This window comes from Elephantulus edwardii, unplaced genomic scaffold, assembly GCF_000299155.1.
Source record: "Elephantulus edwardii isolate Elephantulus edwardi_28Jun2011 unplaced genomic scaffold, EleEdw1.0 scaffold00112, whole genome shotgun sequence".
Classification (NCBI taxonomy): Eukaryota; Metazoa; Chordata; class Mammalia; order Macroscelidea; family Macroscelididae; genus Elephantulus; species Elephantulus edwardii.
The window spans coordinates 11,925,621-11,948,960 of NW_006399862.1; the positions used below are offsets into that span (position 1 = coordinate 11,925,621).

Below are 23,340 nucleotides of genomic sequence, written 5' to 3' on the forward strand. Positions count from 1 at the left end.
GAGGCACTTTCTCAATTGAATGTATTACTAACACCAAAAATGTCAGTATACTCTTTTCCATATTGAATTAGCTTGACTGGCAAAGTTAAGTAAGTCATTTTAAGCCGTAAATTTGTCCCTGCCACTATATTAACTTTGAGTATATCACTCTTCTTTATTATAGTACTCAATGTTAACAAGACTTGCCTATAACTAAAACCCTCATTTTTTGTTCTAAATTCATTTGTAGAATTACTTAAGAATTTGTAACAAATTTCAAGGGAGTATGCACATTATGTTTTGGATTAGACTGCTGTGCAGTCACAACATCGAAAACAAGCACACATCAGTAAGTAGAACCTGCCAGTGTTTCAATAAGAAGTTAAGTTTTATTGGTTTTGTGATAAACACTCAAATAGAAAGTCTGTATTTTCTTAGTATTATCTAAAGAAGATTTAATTTAAAACTATTTACACTGAAGGCAAAAGTTGCTCTGGCCAGATTATAAATACGTGTGGTTAAATGTACCACAGCTAATGTTCAAGTAGTATTTCTGAACCTTTCATGCTTCATCCACCTTCTGGTAAAGAAAATAATTTGCTTTCCATCCTTAAATTTCCTATTTTTATTTAAATACTTGCACACAAATTCAGTTCAAATGATGCAGATTTTTCTTTCAACAACTGAAAGTTTAATTTCCACAATGCCAAACTGTCACTTATATTCTATTTATATTGAACAGCAAAACTTGGAGCATGAATTTCAAAATTTTGGGATAAGGATATAAAAACAAACAACTTTAGGGGGAAAGAAACCCAATAAAACCCACTGGAGTTTAAATGCCATGAAAAAATAGGAAGGGGGGAAAAGGAATTAAAACAGATATCCATCCATACAAAGAAATAACCTGTACAGTTACGTAGTTATACAGTAACACTGCACTTAAACACATAACATTTTGAGATTAAAAAGAATTTAAAAATAATCTGTCAACAGAAGCAAACACTAAATGACAGAAGATAAAAGGAACATCATAAGATTATTTTTGTCCAGAAGCTTTCATGAAAACAAGTGATATATCCTACAGAATAGGAGAAAAATTTAAAGCCTCAGGAGGCTTTTTAGATGATATAACTTAGCACCCTCATTTTACAGATGATGAAACTGAGGCTTTGTTCTAGAGCAGAGGTCTCTTGACTCAGTTCAGGACATCATGCTCCCTGGTTGTTTGTCTTTATGGAACTCAATACCACCAAATAGCTATGTATTGGTTTCAAGTCGACAGTAGTGAATTTTGGAATTCTCACTAACATGATTACATTCAAGACCTAATCTTTATTAGTTGGTGTTAATATGAGAGTTAAGGGGTCACATTCTATGTTTTTTTAGTGTCTCCTCACAAAAAATTGCTTAGTGTCCATTAGTATCCCTTGAGCATTTCAGGATGCATGGGACACAGAAAGTCCCTGTTCTTCAACACTGCAAAGCCTCTGGGGGACTGGGGGTATGGTGGTGGTGTTTGAGTCTTGTCTGCTGCTTCTTGTCCTGGATGGTGACGCTATGTGGGCTGTCCTTCCCTCTCTAGAAGTTTTGGGACTTGGGCAGCATCACCAGCCTGCCATTGACAATATATTGTCCTGCTGTTGCTCTGTGACCTTCAGGACTACCCTGAGAAGAACAAGAGAGAAGGCATCTGATCTCAGGCAGTAGGCTACTGTGCCTCATGTGATACTCATCAGTGGAGCATCTGATACATCAAGATGTGGGGCCTGGACCAGCTGAGAGTTTTTCCCCCAAGTTGTACTAGTCGATAAGTTTGTGTTTGAGTTTTGTTTTCAGATCTTTTAATAAAATACCTAGGAGTGAAATTGCTGGGTCATGTGGTACATTCTGTGTTAAACTTTTTCCACAGTTAACCAAACTATTTTCCACAGAGGAAGTTCTGGTAGTATAGTCCTGTAGAGAGTTGCACTGCTGACCCAGAATTAGTGCCTCTGATGGTTCGAATTACCCAGTGGCTCCAGGGAGAAAGATAGACAGTCTCTCTGTCAGTGCGCTGTACAGCCTCTTAATACTCATTAGAAGGCTAGGTATGAGTTGGCTTCAATTTGATGACAATGAGTTTTCTCTCTTCTTTTTAAAAAAATACTGTGATTTTAACGAAAGTTTATAAAAAGTTGGATAGTCACTCATTGTTTAACATTTTACTCTCTTCCCTTCCCCCTCCTCAGATACTTTTTGTGGTTGCGTGCTTTTCCCCCTTCCTCCCCCAGCAATTCACCTCTTATTGTTATACATATAATGCCTAATCATATATTCTTTTCGAGAACAATTCTTCCCCTCATCTGTTCTATTAGAGTGTTCCTTACCTAGCCACTGTTTTACTATTCTATGCCCACTCTAGCCTTGTTTGTGCTTTTTTATAACAGTGGTGCTATACACAGTTGATCCTTTTGTGACTAGGATATTTCATTCAGCATAATGTTCTCCAGGTTCTGCCATATTGTGTAATGCTTTATGAGTAGTTTTTCAGTGCTGCATAATATTACATTGTATGAATGTACCATAGTTTTACTATCCATTCCAATTTTTTTCTTGGCATTTGTGTTGCTTCCATTTCTTTCCTATTGTATAACAAATAGTAAACATAGGTGTGCATACATCTGTTTGAATTATGGCTCTGGTTTCTTTAGGGTTTATTCCTAGTAGTAGTATTGCTGGGTCAAATGGTATATCTATTTCAAACGTTCTGAGAAAGTGTCATATGGTCTTTCCTAGTGGCTATACCATTTTCTACTCCCACTAGCAGTGATTAAGAGTTCTAATTTCTCCACAAACTCACCTGCATTTGCTGTTTATTTTCTTGTTGAACTTTGCTATTTGCTGTTATTGCTTGAGTAAGATGATACCTCATAGTTGCTTTGAGACAGATTTTTTGTTAAATAAAATTTTTATTTTATACTAGTTTATTTATAAAGTTTGTGTACATTGTTTTTCACACCAAATCACCCACCCCTCCCTCCATCCATCAAATTATGTGACCCTATGGGTATCAGCACCCCCCCATCCTCATCCCTCTACATCCCTCTCCCTGCCTTGAATCCTCATATATGTTCTATAATTGGTTTCTTTTTGTTTCTTTAAAATTTTTTTTTAAACAAAGATTCTTTTTTGTTGTTGTCTTTTAATTTTTATTTTATTTTTTTAAAATTTATTTTATTTCGTTATTTTTTTTGTGTACCATCAAATCAGATCTGACTGGTACAGGAGGAGATGGTTCCTCCTTCTCCAGCAGAGCATCTGGTGGATTCGAACCGTGCATCTCTGAGATTGCAGTTGCAGCTTCTTGCCACTAGGCCACCAGAGCTCGCCTTTTTTTTTAAAAATTTTACTATTTTTTTCTGTCTACTGTCAAATCAAATCTGACTGGTACAGGAGGGGATTGCCCCTCCTCCCCAGCAGAGCATCTGGTGGATTTGAACTGCACGCCTCTGGGATTACAGTGTAGCTTCCTGCCACTAAGCAACCAGAGCTCTCTTAATAATGATTTTATACAGTACTTGTCATTATGGGACTGAGTTCATCCAACATAATTCTTTCCAGCCTTTCAAAAGTTTTGTAATAATCTACAAAATCCTTGCTCTTACATGCTACATAATATTCCATTTTGTGAATGTACCGTAATTTCTCAATCCATTCCATTGTGGTTGGACATTTGGGGTTGTTTCCATATTTTTGCTATGGTGAATAAAGCTGCTGTGAACATTGGTGTGCAAGTTTCTGTTTTTGTCTCAGTTCTCATTTTCTTGGGGTATGTTCCAAGCAGTGGAATAGCTGGGTCATATGGAATTTCTTAGTTGAGCTTTTTGACGAAATGCCAAACTTACTTTAAGAATGGTTATACCATTTAAAAATCACATTGACAATGTATCAGAGTTCCTGTCTTGCCACATCCTCTCTAATATTTATTGCTTGCTTCACTGCTAAACTTTACCACTGATACTGGGGTAAGATGGTATCTCATTGTGGTTTTGATTTGCATCCCTTTTTTGGCCAGTGATTTGGAGCATTTCTTCATGTATCTGTTGACCATTCACATGTCCTCCTCCTCTGTGAAAAGTCTTTCCATATCTCTTGCCCCTTGTGTCATTTTCTTGTGGAGGCCCTGTAGGATTCTGTACACTTCTGTTATGAAATCCTTGTCTGAAATGGTTTTGTCAAATGTTTGTTCCCAGTCGGTAAGTTTTCTTTTTACCCCTTTGGAAGAAGTTTTTGATGAGCAAAGGGGTTTAAACTTTAGATGGTCCCCTTTTTTACCCTCTCCAGATTGTGCATTTCTGGCTATATTTGACAGCTTGATCCCATTTTGTCTCTTAAGAACTTTATGGTTTTGGGCTTTACCCCAGGTCTCTGGTGGACTTTGAGTTTACTTTTCTTCATGATTTGAGATGTGAATCCTCGTGCAGCTTTATGCAGATAGCGGTTCAGTTTTTTGAGCACCATTTGTTGACGAGGTTGTCCTTTCTCCATTTGATAGGTTTTTTTTAATGAGACAATGTGTTTTGAGATTTTTCCATAGTGCAAGCATCATTTTACATTCCTACTAGCTATGAGCCATGGTTGTAATTGCACTGCATTCTTACCAGTAGTTTCTAGTAAAAGTTTCTTTACTTTTTCTAGTAGATTCTAGCACATGTTTCTTTGCTTTTCTGAGAATCATCCTAGTGGCTGTAGCCACCATTTAACTGTCAATTGGAAAAGGACTTCAAGATGGAGAGGAACACTCTCAATGTGATGGATTGATACAGTAACTGCAGCAGTGGCATCAGGTGTGTCAGAGATGATTTGGGATGACACAGGATAGGACAGGGTTCCTATCTGTTACTAAAAGCATCACTGTGAGTTGTACTCCTTGACTACATTTAGCATAAGGAAGGCTGGTTAAAAGACGGCTATAAAATATCATTAAAATTTTAAAAAGCAAAGATGTCCCCTTGAGGATTGAAGTTCTCTTGGCAATTATTTTTTTATTTTTTTTTTTAGTTGTGAAAAACTTGTATGGGGATACAAGGGGTTGAGGGTTGGGAATAGAAGAGTGAGGATGGGCAGGGATGAAATCACAGGGCTGCATAATTTGGTAAGCGGGGGCTGAGATTGGGCAAAGGAAAGGCGAGAGACCCAGTGGGGACCAGAAGACACAGGGCAATGGTAAGCATAGTCCTATGGTGCTCAGGTTCAGGTCTGGAGCAAAACTCAGTGTTAAGGTTACCTGTAGGAAAGGGAGCAAACCTAGAGAGAACAATCTTGTGAGTTACAAAGAGAAGGGCTTTGGAGGTGTTACTTAGACCGGTACTGGGAGAGGAGGTGGAGGTAAGTGGGTTAGATAAAATTCTTTGTATACCCCATGCAGTTTTCTGCAGCTACCTGATGGCTCTTCTCGGGGCCTGGGTGGCACCCCCTACCAAAGTTTCCACCTCCAGTCTGGACCCTGTGCCTCACTGAACCATGGCCAGGGACAGCATCCCTGGCTCTGGTGCCACCGTCATTGTCTCCCTCCCTCCCACCAAGTGTGGTCAGACTACAATTCGAAGTAGGCATCACTACCCTCCCCCTTTACAAATGGAGAAGGGGCTGTGAGAGTGGTGAAGTCCCTCCCTAGTTCTAAACAGTTCTTGGCAGCAGTAGTCAAGAAATCAAAAGATGTGGTATTTTGAGGAGATCTGCTATCTCAAATCTGTTATTTTCACTGAGTCATAGACAACTCATAGCAACGCTGTGAATGAAAGACCTGAACATATGTATAACTTGCACTGTTTCTCTAAATTCAGTGTTTCTGGAGGCAAGCTATATTGGAAGTGGATGCCACTCCTGTTTCCAAACTTTTAATCTGAGAGCTCCATCAAACACTCTCCACTATGGGTAACCACTGTTGTATTTGTTAATTCAGTGTCACAGTGTTTAGCCTCACAGCAACCTGTATTGTTGACTATTACTTAGAAGAGTGTTTTACTGAAAACAATTGAAAGCAGGCAAGAGTGCTACAGATTAAAATCCCTAACCTTTAGCTTTGTGTCTGCTAGGCCCATACAGCTCTCTATAGCTCACCACGATTCTGTGAACAACAAATCTAGTCTTTGCCCTATCCTCCACCATCCCCACAATCCAAGGCACACTTAAGTCCATTGCCTTATCAATCCATTGTGTGGATGATCTTTTTTTCTCTGACCTATCCAAGAAAGTCTTCCTCACTGAACAGTGAGATGCTTTCCAGGATCAAGTACTTCACTTCCTGCGGCTCCATGGCACCGCCACCCCTCTCCTGCAGCCCCCTGTCCCCTCTTGCACTGGGGACCCACAGCTATTGGCAGCTGCCAGCTGTGGTGGCTCTGTCACATTGGCCACAGGGCCGGCACCTGCTGCCCGGTCTAGGCTAAGGGACCTGTGGGCTCTGGCCATGGTGACCCCATGGGGTCACAGCACTGTGGGCTCAGTGGTGGGTAGTGGGAAGGAGTGGGAGTCATCCATGTTCTTTAGAGAATCTCTGTCCTCTTGATGTTGAGCTTCAGTCCATATTGATGGCTGGCAGTCAGTTGGTTGGCTATTTATAAGTTGCATGTCCTGTTTCATTGTTGCTTGCTGGGCCTCCTGCTCTTCACACTGCATCTCTTGTTGCCGCCATCTTGGTGCCAAGAATTATTTTAGAATAAGTTTATTCTGTGGTATAGTGGAGGCTCTGTCATACCAGCTGTGGGGCCTGGCCCCCGCTATTCATCCCAGGTGAGGGATCCCTAGGGTCCAGCTACAGAGGCCCCATGGATATGCATTGGTAATGTGGGCTCAGCAGTGGGGGGCTGGGAGCTGTGGGACTCACCTATTTTTTTGCTGGGGGGGAATCCTGTTCTCTTGATGTTGAGCCTGGATCCATATTGAAGCCCAATAATCAACTGTTTAATTGTTCAGTTATCAATAATCTGAGGACTATGGAGGGCCATGATGGCCCATTTCTACGTAGCTTGCTGCTCCGCCAGCTCCTTAGGCTGTTTCCTCCACCACCACTGTCTTGGCTCTTGACCCAAGTCATTATTTTCAGCCACTGTACATGTAAGAATTGATGTCTTTGGGTGTTAGTGAAGAATATGGAAAATGGCTATGAGCTTCCAGAAAAACAAATAAAATCACCTTTGAAAGAAGTACAGGCAGAATCTACAAAGAATCACAAAACCAATTCCTGTGAGGCTAGACAATTCCCCATGTGCCACACCTTTTTGACATGGTTTTATACTGACATTCCTTCTATGGCACTTACTGTTTCTCTGTTGAGTAATTTGTTTCTGTGACCAACAAAACTCTCAAGGCAATACTCAAAATTAGGTTTTTTAGTTACAGGCTATAATTTAGATATTGGAACATTCAAGATAGCAGCTTCCTCTCTGCTCAGGTATACTTGAATACCTTTCTCAGACCTTTGTCCTCTTGGACAAGTGTCACAAAACTTTTTCATTGCTTATAATTTTGTGCCATCTCTAAAGTGCCATCAACAAAGACACTTAGGTTCTAGATGGCCGACTTAATGTTGACATGCACTTTGCTCTCTTCTGTGCACCAGAACTTCACAGCTTCTTCACAGTCTTTTCCACCCCTGCTCCCATCACCACCATCACTGCTGCTGATGTCTTCTGCTTTTACTTTCTTTTTAGTGATATAGCTCTCAGTTTGGTTTTCACGGAAATCTCTTTGTCTTAAGGACATGCTTCACTCCCTCATTCTTTCTTTGTGATAGTAGTGAGATCCTCTTGCTGATAATTCCCTATGTAGTATTAGTGTAGAATATTTATTAGTACTTTACACACTTTGTATGATCTAACCCAAAACCTGTCATTTTCTTCATCTACGTTGTTAGCAAGCTAGCAGTCCTCTAAGTGGACCACACAATTTACATGTGTTTAGCACTGTCCATCCATGTGGTGAAAAATTTACTTTGACTAGGGAGCACTGGTGTCTTCGAATTGCACTGCCATCAGAGGTGTGTGGTTTGAATCTACCATCTGCTCTGTGAGAGAAAGGTACTCTGAGAAAAAGATAATGTAGTCTCCAACTGTGATTTGCTGCCTCTGAAAATCCACTGGAAGGTCAGCTTTGGGAGGATTCCAACTCTGTGGTACACAACAGTAGAGCTAGCAAAGCCTTAGTGGGGGAGTGTATAATTGTGGTTTTGATTTGCATGAACCTTGACGACAAGTGCTGGCATCTCATATCTATGAATCACTTTGGGGAGTTGGATGATGATGATGAGGGTGATAATAAAAAAATACCAGCTTTTATAATTCAGGGGCCCTGAATATCTACATTTATTGGAAACAGCCACACTCACTGCTGTGAAGTTTATTCCAAGTCTTGGCAATGCTCTTAGGTTTCTGAGACTGCAGATATTAACTGGAGCCAACTGTCTACTGGAGCTCTGGTGGCCTAGTGGCAAGAAAAGAGCTCTATATTGGTTCGAATCCCCAAGAAGGGTGACCCAACAGAGTATGGAGACTATAGAACAATATCATTGATTTCACATGCAAGCAGGATTCTGCTGAAGATTATCCAAAAACGACTGGAGCATCACATCAGGAGAGAACTGCCAGAGGTCCAGGCTAGGTTTAGAAGAGGTCGTGGTACTAGGGATATTATAGCTAATGTTAGATGGATCTTGGCTAAAAGCAGGGAATACCAGAGGAATGTCTATCTGTGTTTCATTGATAGGCAAAGGCATTTGACTGTGTGGATCATAACAAACTGTGGCTGACTCTGAGAAGAATGGAATCCCAGAACACTTTGGCTAATGTGAAACCTATACTTGGACCAAGAGGCATTCATCAGAATGGAGCAAGGAAAATTGCATCGTTCAAAATTGGGAAGGGTGTATGCCAGGGATGTGTCCTGTCTCCATACCTTTTCAGCCTGTATGCAGAACAGATTATCTGGGAGGCTGGGCTCTGTGAGTAGAAATGTGGGGTCAGGATTGGTGGAGGATCCATCGACTATCGCGTTATGCAGATGACACAACCCTGCTTGCTGAAACTGAGGAGGACCTGAAGAGCTTGCTGCAGAGGGTCGAGGAGTGCAGCCTTCAATATGGATTGAGGCTCAATGCCAAGAAGACAAAGATTCTCACCACTGGACCAATTGTGGCAGCATCAGGATGGATGGTGAAGAGGTTGAGATTGTTCAACAGCTTTAGTAGGCTTGACTCCACAGTCAACACTCTTGGCACCAGTAGCCAGGAAATTAAAAGATGTATTGTGATGGGGGAATTCTGCAGTTAGGGACCTTTCCAAAGTTCTGAAGAGCAATGATGTCTCTCTGGAGACTAAGGTGCGTCTGATACAGGCCATGGTCTTTGCAGTCACTTGTTAAGCATCAGAGAGTTGGACAATCTCTAGGGAGGATAGAAGGAGAATTGATGCCTTTGAGCTGTGGTGCTGGAGAATAGTATTGAGGGTACCATAGACTGCTAGGAAAATAGATGGATTCATCCTGGAGAGGGTTAAATGGGGCTGCTCCTTGGAGGCAAGGATTCTGAGGCTTCTTCTGACATATTTCGGTCATGTTGTAAGGAGAGACCGGTCTTTGGAGAAGGACATCATGCTTGGAAGGGTGGAGGGACAGTGCAGGAGGGGAAGGCCCTCCATGAGCTGGATTGATTCAGTGACTGGGGTAATTGGGATGGGTGTATCGGAGACAGTGTGATTGGCACAGAACTGAACAGAATTTAGGCCTGTTGTACATAGGGTTGCTATGACGGCACATAACAACAACCGTCTACCTCCCCTTTTCTTCCAAAAACTGGTTAGATTCAAACCACCAACTTTGTGGTTTGTAGCCGAACACTTAATGTACTGTGCCACCATGGTTCCTTTCACCTATTTAGAGCCTCTTTAATTTCTTCTGGGACTTAATTTTTTTTTTTTTCAATTTACAAGTTCTTCATTTAGGTTAAATTAATTTCTGCATATTGTTGTTGTTGTTGTTATGTGCCATCGAGTCGTTTCCGACTCATAGCGACCCTATGCACAACTGCTCTAAACCCTGCCCTATCCTGCGCCAACCGCACCGCCTCCGACACACCCATCCCGATTACCCCAGTCACCGAATCAATCCATCTCATAGAGGGTCTTCCCCTCCTGCGCTGTCCCTCCACCCTCCCAAGCATGATGTCCCTCTCCAAGGACCCGTCCCTCCTGGCAACATGTCCAAAGTATGTCAGACGAAGCCCCAGAATCCTTGCCTCCAAGGAGCAGCTTGGTTTAATCCTCTGCAAGATGGATCTGTTTGTTTTCCTGGCAGTCCAGGGTACATTCAGTACCCTTCTCCAGCACCACAGCTCAAAAGCATCCACTCTCCTTCTGTCCTCCCTAGTCATTGTCCAACTCTCTGATGCATAACAAGCGATTGCAAATACCATGACCTGTATCAGGCGCACCTTAGTCTCCAGAGAGACACTGTTGCTCCTGAGTACATTTGAGAGGTCCCTAACGGCAGACTTTCCCATCGCGATACGCTTTTTGATTTCCTGACTGCTGGTACCAAGAGTGTTAACTGTGGAGCCGAGCAGAGTGAAGCTGTGAACACTCTCAATCTCTTCATCATCCATCCTGACGCTGCCAATTGGTCCAGTGGTGAGAATCTTTGTCTTCTTGACATTGAGCCTCAGTCCATACTGAAGGCTGCAGTCCTTGACCCTTCGCAGCAAGTGCATGATGTCCTCCTCAGTTTCAGCAAGCAAGGTTGTGTCATCTGCATAACGGAGATTGTTGATAGATCTTCCACCAATCCTGATGCCACAATTCTCCTCATAGAGCCCAGCCTCTCGGATAATCTGCTCTGCATACATGTTGAAAAGGTATGGAGACAGGATGCATCCCTGGCGTACACCCTTCCCTATTTTGAGCCATGCAGTGTTACCCTGCTCTGTTCTGACTACTGCCTCTTGGTCCAAGTATAGGTTTCGTATTAGCACAATTAAATGTTCTGGGATTCCCATTCTTCTCAGAGTCAGCCACAGTTTGTTATGATCCACACAGTCAAATGCCTTTGCATTTTACCTTCTGCATATTACCTCTTTAAAATAGAACTATTTTATTGATTTTTCAGATTGTTCATTGCTGGTGGTTTTGGTGTGCTCATCTGTTTAGTAGTTTTCTTGATGGTGCTTTAAGATTTCCTGGGTATAGTATTATGTCACATGGCAATACAGAAGAGTTTTTATTCTTCCTTCCTAATTCATTATGTTTCTAGTATAGGTGTGTATTGCTTAATGCTTGGTAATGCAACATCTAATTATATATTCAACCACAGTCAATTTTTTTTAAGAGGTTTTCTTTTATCTATTTCTCCTACTGCTCAGACTTGACTCTGGCAACACGGGGGCCGTCAGTGGGTTACAAGCATATGAAGAAAAGGGCATGACTCTTGATTCTGACACTTGGGACTATGCCTAGCAGGCAAGTGGATGGTGGTGACTTTGGAGCCTAGGTGGTTCCTGCTACTCAAATAGGTCCAACAACAGGACAGGTTGGGTGTTCTCTGCCTCCCTCCTGCTGCCTCTCTAACTGTTCATTACTTCAGCTTCCTCCAGAGTGTTAGCTGCAGCACCATGTTCACTTGCATACTATCGTTTCACAGAAGTAATGCATGCATGTATTGATAATTTGTTGAGATACAAGTAATCCTCATGAATAGGACATTATAATATTATTAGTATTTAATAGATAATAAAGTCCTGTTCTGTACATTTCTACTTGAATTTTTATTTTGTGAATTATATAATTTAGATTTTATTTCAACTTTACAGATGAAAAAATTGGGTTTCTGGATAGTTAAAATTACATCAGAGTAGTTATATTTGAAAGAAAAGACCAGTACTCTGATTTATAGCTTCAGTTCTAACTCTAGTGAATTATTGGGGGTCTGTAAATAGATTCCTTGTGAGGAGATTGCTAATTTTTCTCCAATACTGACAGTGGGTTAAAACTGTTACAGAGATGCTGACTTCAGGTTAGAAGCCATTTCTCTTTGTATTACATTACCAGAGGTCCTTTTTTGCTTTTAGAATAATTAAAAATATCCATGGTTTAGGAAAAGATACCTAGATGTCTGCAGTGCTGGTATTTGATTTAAATTCATAAAGAGATGGCTTTTGGAAAGTACTTCAAGAGCTGTGGTGGGAACATACTGCTGACCACACGAAGGCTGGAATTTGTGGGAGACAAATTTGTGAATGATACAAATTCATTGGAAGGACAGAATATATTCAAGAAATGCTCTATGGCTATTGATGTATTTTGAAACCTTAAGGTGTAAAATTTAAATGTATGGCTTAGAGGATTTAGAGTGAATGTGTAAGTTAATGACTAGCTATGGGTATGCCAAAAATGCCCAGAATTTAAGTTTTATGTATTGGTGTCAAATAATAAAGATCTTGGAACTTCTAAGGCTGTTGTAATAATACATGTGATGAGGACTGCAGAAAGACAGTTTGGCCAAGCACAGTATTGGTGGAAAGTTAGGCAGCTGAAACTGAGCCCAGCTTGACTTTAAAACCTTGTAGAATGTGGCCGTTGGGAATGATTACAGGGAAAACGAGGAAACCCAAATCTGTGTAAGTCATAAATTGTCTGAGATAGTACTACTTTTGTGACTCTGAAAGGATATTTAAATAGATTTGTTAGAACAGTTAGAAATGAAATGCTGAGGTGTGAAAAATTGTATACACTTAAGCAAAAATAAAAATTAGTAATAAAGATGAGAGAGAAGTATAGGGGTCACTTAATTTAATGGTGAGAGTTTGTAGAAACTTTAGATATCTGATTTTTAAAAATTTACAAACAGGTTCATCCTAGAGAGGGTAAGACCAGGCTGTTCTTTGGAGGCAAGGATTCCGAAGCTTTGTCTGACATAATTTTGGCATGTTTCAAGGCAGTTCCAGTCCTTAGGGAAGGACACCATGCTTGCGAAGGTTGAGAGACAGCACAAGAAAGAATAGATGATAAGGAATACTGCATTGAAAAAGGAATGGACAATTAGAAAGTGTGTGTGTGAGAGAGAGAGAGAGAGAGAGAGAGACAGACAATAGTCTTACAAGGGGAATTGAGGGGAGAAAGGAAGGAAGAGTGTATATATAAATGAATAATTAGAAAACAAATTATCCCTTCTAAATGATAAAAATTTATTACCTAGTGACCTTGTTAAGTGCCGTTGAGTTGAGTACCACTTACAGTAATCCTAGGAACAGCAGATTCTAACCATCTTCTATTCTGTGCTGTCTTTAACATCTCTTGTATAATCGTATTATTTCAGCCACCATTCAATTCACGTTGTTAAGGTTCTTCCCTCCACCCCCGCATTGACCCACTACCTTTCCAAGTATGAGATCTACTTCCAAAAGCACAGCCTGCCCTGACAACATGCCTCCAAAAAAGTGTGTGAGACAAAGCTTCACCTCCCTGCCTCAGAGCCCTGGCTGCACTTTAAACTTTGATGATCATTAATCTGCTAACACAACAGACAAAACCCCAAAACCCTGTCAGCACAAAGGATTATGCTCTGCATTAAAGGATGAAAAAAAGGACTTTATGTATACACTGTTGAAAACAATCTTTAAAATTATCCTTCAGATAAGCTATATTGATGATGATTTTTAAAAATCAAGTCTTAAATGCTTTCAGTGTATGACATAAAAGTGGTAGTACCTCAAATCAGTGGATTTTCATTCTTATTTTCAGTTACACAAAAAATTAAAAGCAGCATATTTGGGGGGTGGTGGGGGTGGTGGTGTTATGTACCGTCTACTCATAGCGACCCTATGTACAAAAACCCTGTCTGTCCTGTGCCATTCTCACTGTCTCCGAAACACCCACCCTCATTCCCCCAGTCACTGAATCATTCCACCTCATAGAGGGTCTTCCCCTCCTGCGCTGTCCCTCTACCCTCCCAGGCATGACATCTTTCTCTAAGAATTGGTACCTCCTTGCAACACGTCCAGACAAAGTATGTCAGACAAAGCTTCAGAATCCTTGTCTGCAAGGCCTGATTTAACCCTCTCCAGGATGAAACTGTTTGTTTTCTTAGCAATCTGTGGTATATTCAGTACTTTTCTTCAACACCAGAGCTCAAGGACATCAATTCTCCTTCTATCCTCCTTAGTCATTGTCCAGCAAAGACTCTGGCCTGTTTCAGGTGCACCTTAGTCTCCAGAGTGACGCCATTGCTCTTCAATACTTTGGAGAGGTCCCTAACACCAGATTTCCCCATCGCAGTACATCTTTTACTTTCCTGGCTGCTGGCACCAAGAGTTTTTGACTGTGGAGCCAAGCAAACTAAAGCTGTTAACAATTTCTATCTATTCACCATTCATCCTGATGCTGTGCCAGTTGTCCCAGTGGTGAGAATCTTTGGCTTCCTGATACTGAGCCTCAATCCATGTTGATGTTTACTGCAGAGTTGGAATTGACCCATACTTCCCCCTCTGATGGATTTTCAGTGGCAGTTAATTACACAGAAAGAGATTGTTCATCCTTCTCCAGTGGAGCAGCTTTTGGGATTGCAATGCAGTTTCCTTTCTCTAGGCCACCAGAGCTCCTTCCTTTTTTTTATGTTTGTTTTTTGTTTTTTTGATGCTGCACCTGAGAGTAGTTGAATGGAGGGAAAGGAAGACCATTTTTGGGTACTTGATTATAAAATGCCAGTTAGTTGTGCTACTAATAAATTTCTTAGAGGCAAATTTGCAAAAATGTAGTTAAAAATAGCATTTGTGAGTTTATTAGTATTTTTAGAGTGCTCAAATGAGTAAATTCATTCACCAAAATGAATTCGTGGGAAGTTAGTAGGGTGTATGTTGGTGATACTGACCACTGTGACAAAATTAATGTATAAAAATAGATTTATTTTTTTCTTTTCTCTCAAGACAGTTTGTAATTGAAAGGTCCACTGTGTTAAAGAAATGTTAGTGTGTGAAAAACATTTTAACAGTTTCCTGTAGCTCAGTGGGTAGCAGAGCAACAGATGAACTGTTACTTTCTTTCACAGCTGATTGAAAGAGACCTCATACCCATCAAAGTAAATTATTTGGATGATGAATCTGGGTTTGGAAGCTGCTTGTTAGAAGGGTGTTGCCGCATCTGTATAAATAGTCTGGGTGAGCATGTAATCTCTGTGTGTTGATAGTGTATGTATTGTGCTGGAAGGCCCTCCAACACATGCTGTGCCTTGGGATTGACAGCTTCTAAGCCACTTTGGTGATATAATGTGTTAAGTTCAAGCCCATCAGCTAGTTATTTTACAGGAGAAAGCTAGGCAGTTTTCTGTAAAGATTTACAGCCTCAGAAACCCAGCTGAAGGCTGCCGTGAGTTGTAGTCAACAAGATGACAGTGGGTGAGAAGAATGATGCAGGATAGACTGTTCAGATTTGGTATTCATAGGGTCACTATGAATCATGGCACCTAACAATAACAGTAAGAACGATGCGCAGTCTCCTATGTGATTGAAAAGTGCTGAAAACCCATGGGAAGGCCTGCTATGAGTCAGTTCTGACTCGATGGCACGCAGTAATAATCAGAATAAATCAGCTTCCTGGTTTGTTTCTTTAACATCCACGTTACTGAAAAGCGGATTATGCACAAGTAGGAACAAAAGTAAATTAATACAGTTTAAAAATTTCAAATTAGAGGAAAAGTTTTCCACTATTGTGCATATTGCAGAAATCTGTATGCCACCTCCATTTTTAAGCCTTTGCATACCCCTCATCAAGCCTCAATGTCTCTGCTTATAATTGTCTACTTTTTCTCATACCAGTTGTAATTAATTATGTTGGGCAATTAAGGAGCTGTGGTGGCCTAGGAGGGAGTTGTGATGCCATCCCAAAGGGTGGAGGTATGAATCTTTTTTTGTGCATTTTACAGCCTCTTAAAACCTTCTGGAGGGTCAGCCCTGGGTCATTTCAGACTCAGTGGCAGTAAGTTTGAGGGTTCTTTTAGTTTACTGGATAATTAGTGATTCCTGATTATCCTGTGGATTCTGGATGATTGGATTTTTGCTTTACTATGTGCTGCTTCCTTTGTAGATAAATTTCCTTAAGTCCACTCAGTACATAGAACTGTTGCTCAGGTGCCCTGGTTTTATCAGCTGTGTCAGCAGCAAACTATAAATTGAACCTACTCCACAGTTGAGTTGATTTCGACTCCTAGAAATCCCACAGAGCAGATTTTGGGTTGTCCTAACACTAGAATGCAGTAATAATTGTTTCTCCTATTTGGAACCTTTGAGTTGGCATTGACAAACAACTAGTAGCAGTGACTCTTACTTTCCAGGCTTTGTTTTAAGAAATGGGCTTTATTAAATCTTCACAGCAATACAAAATGAAACAACTCAGAAACTTTGTTACTGTGTCTTGTTTTTTTTAAAATGTAAAAGTGGCCGAGTGACTAGGTGTTTTTTGTGTGCTTCATAAATGGCAGCTCCAGTCAACATTTGTTTTTGGCATCTTTGTGGGAGGACTCGCTTGCCCCAATTTTCCCAACAGGATGTTTTCCCTTTCTGTTCCTCTGGCAGTTTTGGTAATCTTACATCTTCTAGTAATAGTATTGCACATTTGTTGGTATTGTGTACCATTGAGTCGGAACTTAATCCCATAGCTGACCCTTCATTGAGTTTTCAGAGGAACTAAATTGCACAGGAGCAGATTTACCCATTTTTCTCCTGGGTGGCAGCTGATAGTTTCAAAGCACGTGCCGTGCCTTCGGGTTATCAGCTAAGCTCCTTACCATTAGGCCACCAGAGCTCCATGTTGTACCCTTAATATAGTGGATTATAGTATAAGCATAACTTTTATTTGCTCTACTTTCTTTTTCTTCATTGCCATAGTACTTTTTTTTTTTTTTTTTGCCATAGCATTCTTAAGCTGACCCACTAGCAAGTTTTCTGAGGCTGCAAATTGCATGCGTGGAGATTGTCCATCTTTCTCCCTTACAGTGGCTGGTATACATCTGAACCTTAAGCGTTTCAGTTGGCAGAACAACTCACTATCCACTAGGCCCTGAGAAGCAACTGTGTGACTCATTTAATGACAAAACTTATTTTATCGCGGTGGTCTAGAACTGAACCTGCAGTATATCTGAGGTAGGCCTACTTAGTCTACACGCAGGGAAGGTGAAGAATACATCGAGCAAACTATAGAGGGACTGCCTTGGTTATTCCATAAAACCAGCTAACCAAAGTCACCAACCAGTTCTACAACATTACAGTGAGAAGCTACTAGTGCAATAGTTGTATGTTGTCAAATTTATTCTTTTGGAATACTTTTTAGATGTTTTAAAAAGGGATTTTTAAAAGGGCCTGTTCAATCTCTTCTTGTTCTTCTTAGGTGTTCTTTTGATGTTTGAATTTGAAAGGATTAATTTCATACTAAACCATATTCTGGAATTAAGTGTCTTTGAAAGTAGGCTTTAGAGTCTCTGTACTTCCTCTGGAGCTGTGACTGAAATGGCTAAATAACTAGCATTTTTAAAAGGTAGCTGTTTCTGTGTTTCCTCTTTCTACAAAAGTGTGAAGGCTTAGTCTCATCTTTCTATTCGTAACTTTCCCAGTACTGGGCTCATCCTGTTGTTGAAGCCAGAACCAACCCGTAGCTGACCCTCCGTGGGTTTTCAGAGGCAATAAACCATTGGGAGTTGATTGCTCTGCAGTTGCTTATCCTAGGAGTATAGGATATAAAGATAATATAAAGGAAAAGATTATTCTTTCTTTCCACTCATAATTGTACCGCTAAATAGACCAGGAAGTGGACAGTTATTCTCAAACAGTTATTTGTGAGAACTAAAACAAGAAGGCAGAGAGTTATCACTTTGATGGGTCCAGTTGAGCTGGGTTTGAAGGGAGTGTTTTGGGGAGTGGGGGTTTATATACACCCAAAAAGAATCATGAAAGAACTAAGGAATATTGTAGGTGAATTTGAAGATCCAGAATCAGAACAAGGAGCATCTGAAATACTTGGTTCAATGCCAGCATTCTTTACTTGAGTTTTGGTCTGAATGTTTTAGAGGAAGAAAAGATACACAGTGCTTTCAATGTCAGTATTCCTCCCTTGAGTTTCTCTTAGCTTATCAAAGACTTTTAATTTCTGAAATCTTGAAGAAGGGGGGGGTGGGTTAAAATTGCTGCTAATTGTCTCCAAGAGAATCAGAAGCATGCGACCAGCAAGCTTAGTTCACATGGCTATTTTTGGAGGGCTTGGTGAATGGAGATGATTTGATTTCTTGTAATTTCATAAGGGGTTGTATTTAGTTGCTTTTTAAAAAAAAATTTATTTATTTTGACAGGGTTTTAAAAGGTAATTTCTTTTCTACTGGGTGTACCACAATTTTGCTATACTCTGCCACAGAGAGTCAGAGTTGGAATAGTTGCTGCCAGTGGGTGTGGTGTGGAGATATTATTATTATTATTATTACTACTACTACTAATTTTAATAAAAATTTAGAGAGACTTTGGATTTCTGTTCATTCATTGTTGCACTTTTCTCCCTGCCCACCCCTCCCCCCGTTCACTCTTCTCTTTGAAAAGTAAAAGAAAAATTCTTTCATTGTTATACAATCCCTCCTCCAAGTCCACTCCATTGTGTAGCCTTCATTTTGGACTCCTGTCATAACAATGATACCTAATCATATATCCCTTTTAAACATTTATCTCCCTCATCTGTTTCAATGCAGTATACATTATTTATCCCATCTTTCTCAGTCTCCCCCAACCCCAGTGTCAGTCCTGTATTACAACAGTGGCACTGTGCAGTATTTGCCCTTTTTGTGACTGAGATATTTCACTCAGCACAATGTCCTCCAGGGTCACCCATTTTGAATAATATTTCATGACTTGTTTTTCAATGCAGCGTAGTATTCCATTGTGTGAATATACCACAGCTTCTCTTATCTGTTCGTTTGTTGATGGGCACTTAGGTTGTTTCCAACTCTTTGCTATTGTGAACGAAGCTGCGATGAACATAGGTGTGCATATATCTGCTTGGGTAGCAGTTAATGGTTGGGGGTATATTCCCAGTAGTGGAATTGCTGGTTCAAATGGTATTTCTATTTGCAGCTTTTTGAGAAAGCTCCATTCTGCCTTCCATAGTGGTTGCACCATTTTACACTTCCACCAACAGTGCATAAAGGTTCCAGTTTCTCCATAACCTCGCCAGCATTTGTTGTTTGCAGTTCTATTAAATTTTGCTATTTTTATTGGGGTGAGATGATATCTCATAGTTGTTTTGATGGTGTGGCAATTTTATGGTGAGAAAGTTGGTGGGGGACACACTTGGTGTGTGTGAAACACATGCCTACAGCATTTCCAACTGTAAATTAGGAGAAAGGTTAACAATATTTCCTGCAGCATTTATCATCTAACATACCACATTAACCTAAAGGAAGAGTGTTTACCGTAAGTGTTCTTGAAGTACATATTGAACTGTCAAGTGATAATAAGATTATACTTTATAGATTTTTTTTTAAGTAGGGGTTACTTTTTGCATGTGAAGAAATCGCTCTTTCACTTTAGTTTTCTAACTCTACAAATAGCAGTATCATCCATCCAGTCATACTAAAAGGAGACCTTGGATTCCTCCCTACTACTTAAATGTCTTCTGAATTTCTGTACCTCACCAGATTTCACTGTCATGATACAGACTATAATGTTTTGGATTATTGGAGCATCTTCCTAACATGTACCCTTAGTCTAGATGCATTTCCTTCTTGTTTTTCATAAGATAGGCAGATGATTCTTCTGTAGTGTAAATGTGGTTGTAACCTTACTTTGCTTAGAAACATTTGAAAGAATTCCTTTTCTGTGCTTTCCAAGACCCTTCAGAATATGGTCCTTGTCTACATTTCAATTCTTATTTCATGCCTCATTTCTTTCATTGTTTTTTTTACTTTCCACACACGTCTTCTGTCCTCCGTGAGCTCTTCCATGGATTTAATGCTCATTGGACTGCTTCTCCTACTTTACTTCCTTCCTAAACATTCTTTACCATCCCACCCCCACCTCAGACCTTGCAGTCTGAATGAACATCATAGAGATTTCCTCTAAGATGTATTCCTAGACGTAAGTTAGGACTTCCTGTGTGTGCTCATTGGAAAATTCTTATTAGCTCTCTATTTAGCTTTGTTCTTTTCTGAACTTTATGCTTGATTAGTGCTTAGTCACTACTTAGGCAGTAGCAGTCCCTGATCTTCCCTCAAATGCTTTTTTAAAATCTGTATTTTAAAAGTATTTCATGAACTCTGCATCTTAAAACCGTAATGGTGTAGTAGGGCCATTTACTAAGACCCACAATCTTAAATTCCCTGGTCTGTGGAATTCTGTCCTTTAAATAAGGCAGTTATCTTGCAAAGGGAGCTGTGATTACCCAGGGTCTACAAATGGATAAGTCAGGAGTTTGAAACCACCAGCCACTCCTCAGGAGAAAGATAAGGCATTCTGCTTCTATGGGCTCTATTCTGTCATGGTTATTATGAGTTCAAATCAGCTCAGTGGAACTGGGTTGAAGTGATTGTCAGTTTTGTGTTACCCTTCAGATTTTAGAGTCCATTGATAGTATTTCACTAGGCAACAGCCTCCCACACTTACTTATTCACAGATGCTATATAATTGTCTATGCACTGCAGAGTCAGAGTTGAATAGTTAAAACAGAGATGAGGGTCTGGCTGACAAAACATGAGAGATATATTTTTCTGACTTTTTAAAGAACAGTTTTCTGATCTCTTCTTTAAATGGTTTCTATTGTAAGTCTTAATTTACGCCTGTGTGCTTGGTGACGTAAAATCCAAGAATGGTCAGTAAGAGAAAATAATCTGAGTTTTGGCAACTGTATTCCAACTTCTCTGTGCATACCCATATTACTATTACATAATAGTAAATGTGAACATTGCAGATTAGTGACAGAGAGGGACTTTAAATTCCACCAGATGATTTAGGTAAAATAAGAGTAATGGGCTTGTTATCCATCTGCATTACTTAGTCTGCCCAATTAAAATAAATAAATCTCTTGCTAAGTAATTAGTACTCTGGATTTTCACATTTACTTTAAATAACAAACAATGCAACAACAACCACACACACAAAAAAACCAAACAAAAAAAACCCCGAAAGCCTAAAAAACAGTTCAGGAGAAAAGAAATTTTTTTTCCCCTATACTATTTCTTATAAGCATTTAAATATGATGCTGAAGCCCTCTTGAGAATTTGGAATCATTTTTGCCAGTATGTTACTTTAAAGAAAAAAAGTTTGTGTTTGAGATATATACTTATTTCACTAATTACTGGATATACCTGTTTGTAGGGTTATCAGTAGATAGTACAGAAGGTATATTTTATATACTTTAATAAAAACAAAATAGTTTTTCTACATTGTTTACATCTTAATAAATATTTAATTGAGAAAATGCTTAATTAACTTTGTTTTGTTTTTAGGGTTACATCCTGTGTTGTGACCTCATGGTTTAAGTGGGAATAAAGATGAGTATAAGCAGTGATGAGGTCAACTTCTTGGTATATAGATACTTGCAAGAGTCAGGTGAGTACTTTCATAAAGTAAATAGAACCTCAAATTATTTAACTATTCTCAAAATACCCTTTTATTATGCATTTGAAATTTTTATCAGTCCAAACTGTTGAACTCTGTATGCTTCTTTAGATGTCTGGACTGCTATTTGAAGCTATGTGTTACTGCATGGTTTAACTCTCTGACTCTTTCAAATATGTTAGAATGATCTCAAGAATATATTTGTAACAAAAAAATCTGGCTTTCACTGTTTAAAATCCACTTCCATAATTTTGATATGCACTGGAACATGACTCAGAGAAACTTACAAACTCTCAGATGCCATGTAAATAATGTTTATTTGTTAATCCTCAGTTAAATGTTATCCTGAATTAAATGCTATTGTATTTGGTTAGCATTTCAGAAGCTAAATTCTTGGTGAGGTTTTCTTTTCCTTCCCCAGAATGTATTCATATTATAACACTTGTTTTATATATACATGACCTGAATTCTTAATAGTTGATGAATGATAAGTTTCAGATAAGTCATCTAAATTTTTTAGGAAGATTAAACAGTATAGTCAGAGAATAGAATACTGCAAGGGGGAATGTGGAAAATGAAATTATAAAAGTAGAAGATAGACAGTTAATGTATGGATTGTGGGGATATGAAGGTGCAAGAGTCCCCATTGCAAAATAAAGTGTAACTAGGAGTTAGTTGAATGTTTTAATAATAAGTTAAGTCATGGTATAGCAAAACTTTTTACAATCAGAATTCAGCATATGTACCTCATTTTCCAGATCTTCTAAATTTGTTGCCATTGACAACATACAGTCTTGCTACTTTAATCATATATTATTTAATCTATATTAGTGGAAAAGATTTGGTAGTAGTGTGTGAGAAAGGATGGAAGAAAGAGGACACAGGTCTAAGCGGTAGCAGAGTCAAGATAAAGTGGTCCTCACTGTACCCTCAGTTTATAGCATTGAGACGCCTCCATGACCCCAACCCATATCCCCAAAAGAAAACAAAACCCCACTGTCATCAAGTCCATTTCACCTCTGCCAGTTTCTCTGTGGGGTGGCTGATAGAACCAGATTGCTGACGTTTTGGTTATCATCTACGAGGGCTCATTGACTCTTCATTTATTCTTGATACATTGCATGGTTTATTCTTGATACAGGCAGTTGTCATATTAAACAATACTTGACAGGATCAGGTCTAACAGAAAGAGGGAAGATACTAAAGACTACAAGAATTATTTATTAGATTTTCTATGAATAATAGGGGTTTTTTTTTGTTTGTTTGTTTAAATAATATTAAAGGTAAGTGCTTCAAAGAATAATTTGAACAAGATGATAATGACTGTTAAAGTGAAAACCAGTAGTAACCATTATTGTAGTGTTGTTGTTAAGTGCCGTCAAGTCGTAGTTGACTCATAGCCACCCTTTGAATGAAAGTCCTCAACACTTGTGTGGCTTTAAGCCTTTCTCCAGGTTCATAGGGTTTCCATCGACAAGCTTTTATGGAAGTGGATGCCACTCCTGCTTCCAAGCTTGATTTAATCGGGGAGCTCCACCAAACATTGTCCACCATAGGTAACCATTAACACATCTGACATCGGTGTCACAGTGTTTAGCTTCACAGGAACCACAAGTTACCTCTGTATGGCAAGTGAACACACCAGGGCTATATTTAAATTTACAGATTGTCATAAAATAGTTAAGGCATTGGTTTAGAATTAAACTATACTTTCTGCCTTTACATCAGAAATTTGATACTTTTGGATACAG

The 23,340-nt window shown here is 39.5% G+C and overlaps 1 protein-coding gene across 1 annotated transcript in view; it reads left to right on the forward strand.

Annotated features, from left to right (window-relative positions):
• The window catches only part of TBL1XR1 (transducin (beta)-like 1 X-linked receptor 1), a 165,579-nt gene that overhangs the window by 100,607 nt on the left and 41,632 nt on the right, over window positions 1-23,340 (forward strand). The window contains exon 2 of the mRNA XM_006892190.1: window positions 21,478-21,580. Coding sequence (XP_006892252.1) covers window positions 21,523-21,580 — 58 coding nt within the window. The 5' untranslated portion in view covers window positions 21,478-21,522. The remainder of the gene's footprint in view (window positions 1-21,477; window positions 21,581-23,340) is intronic.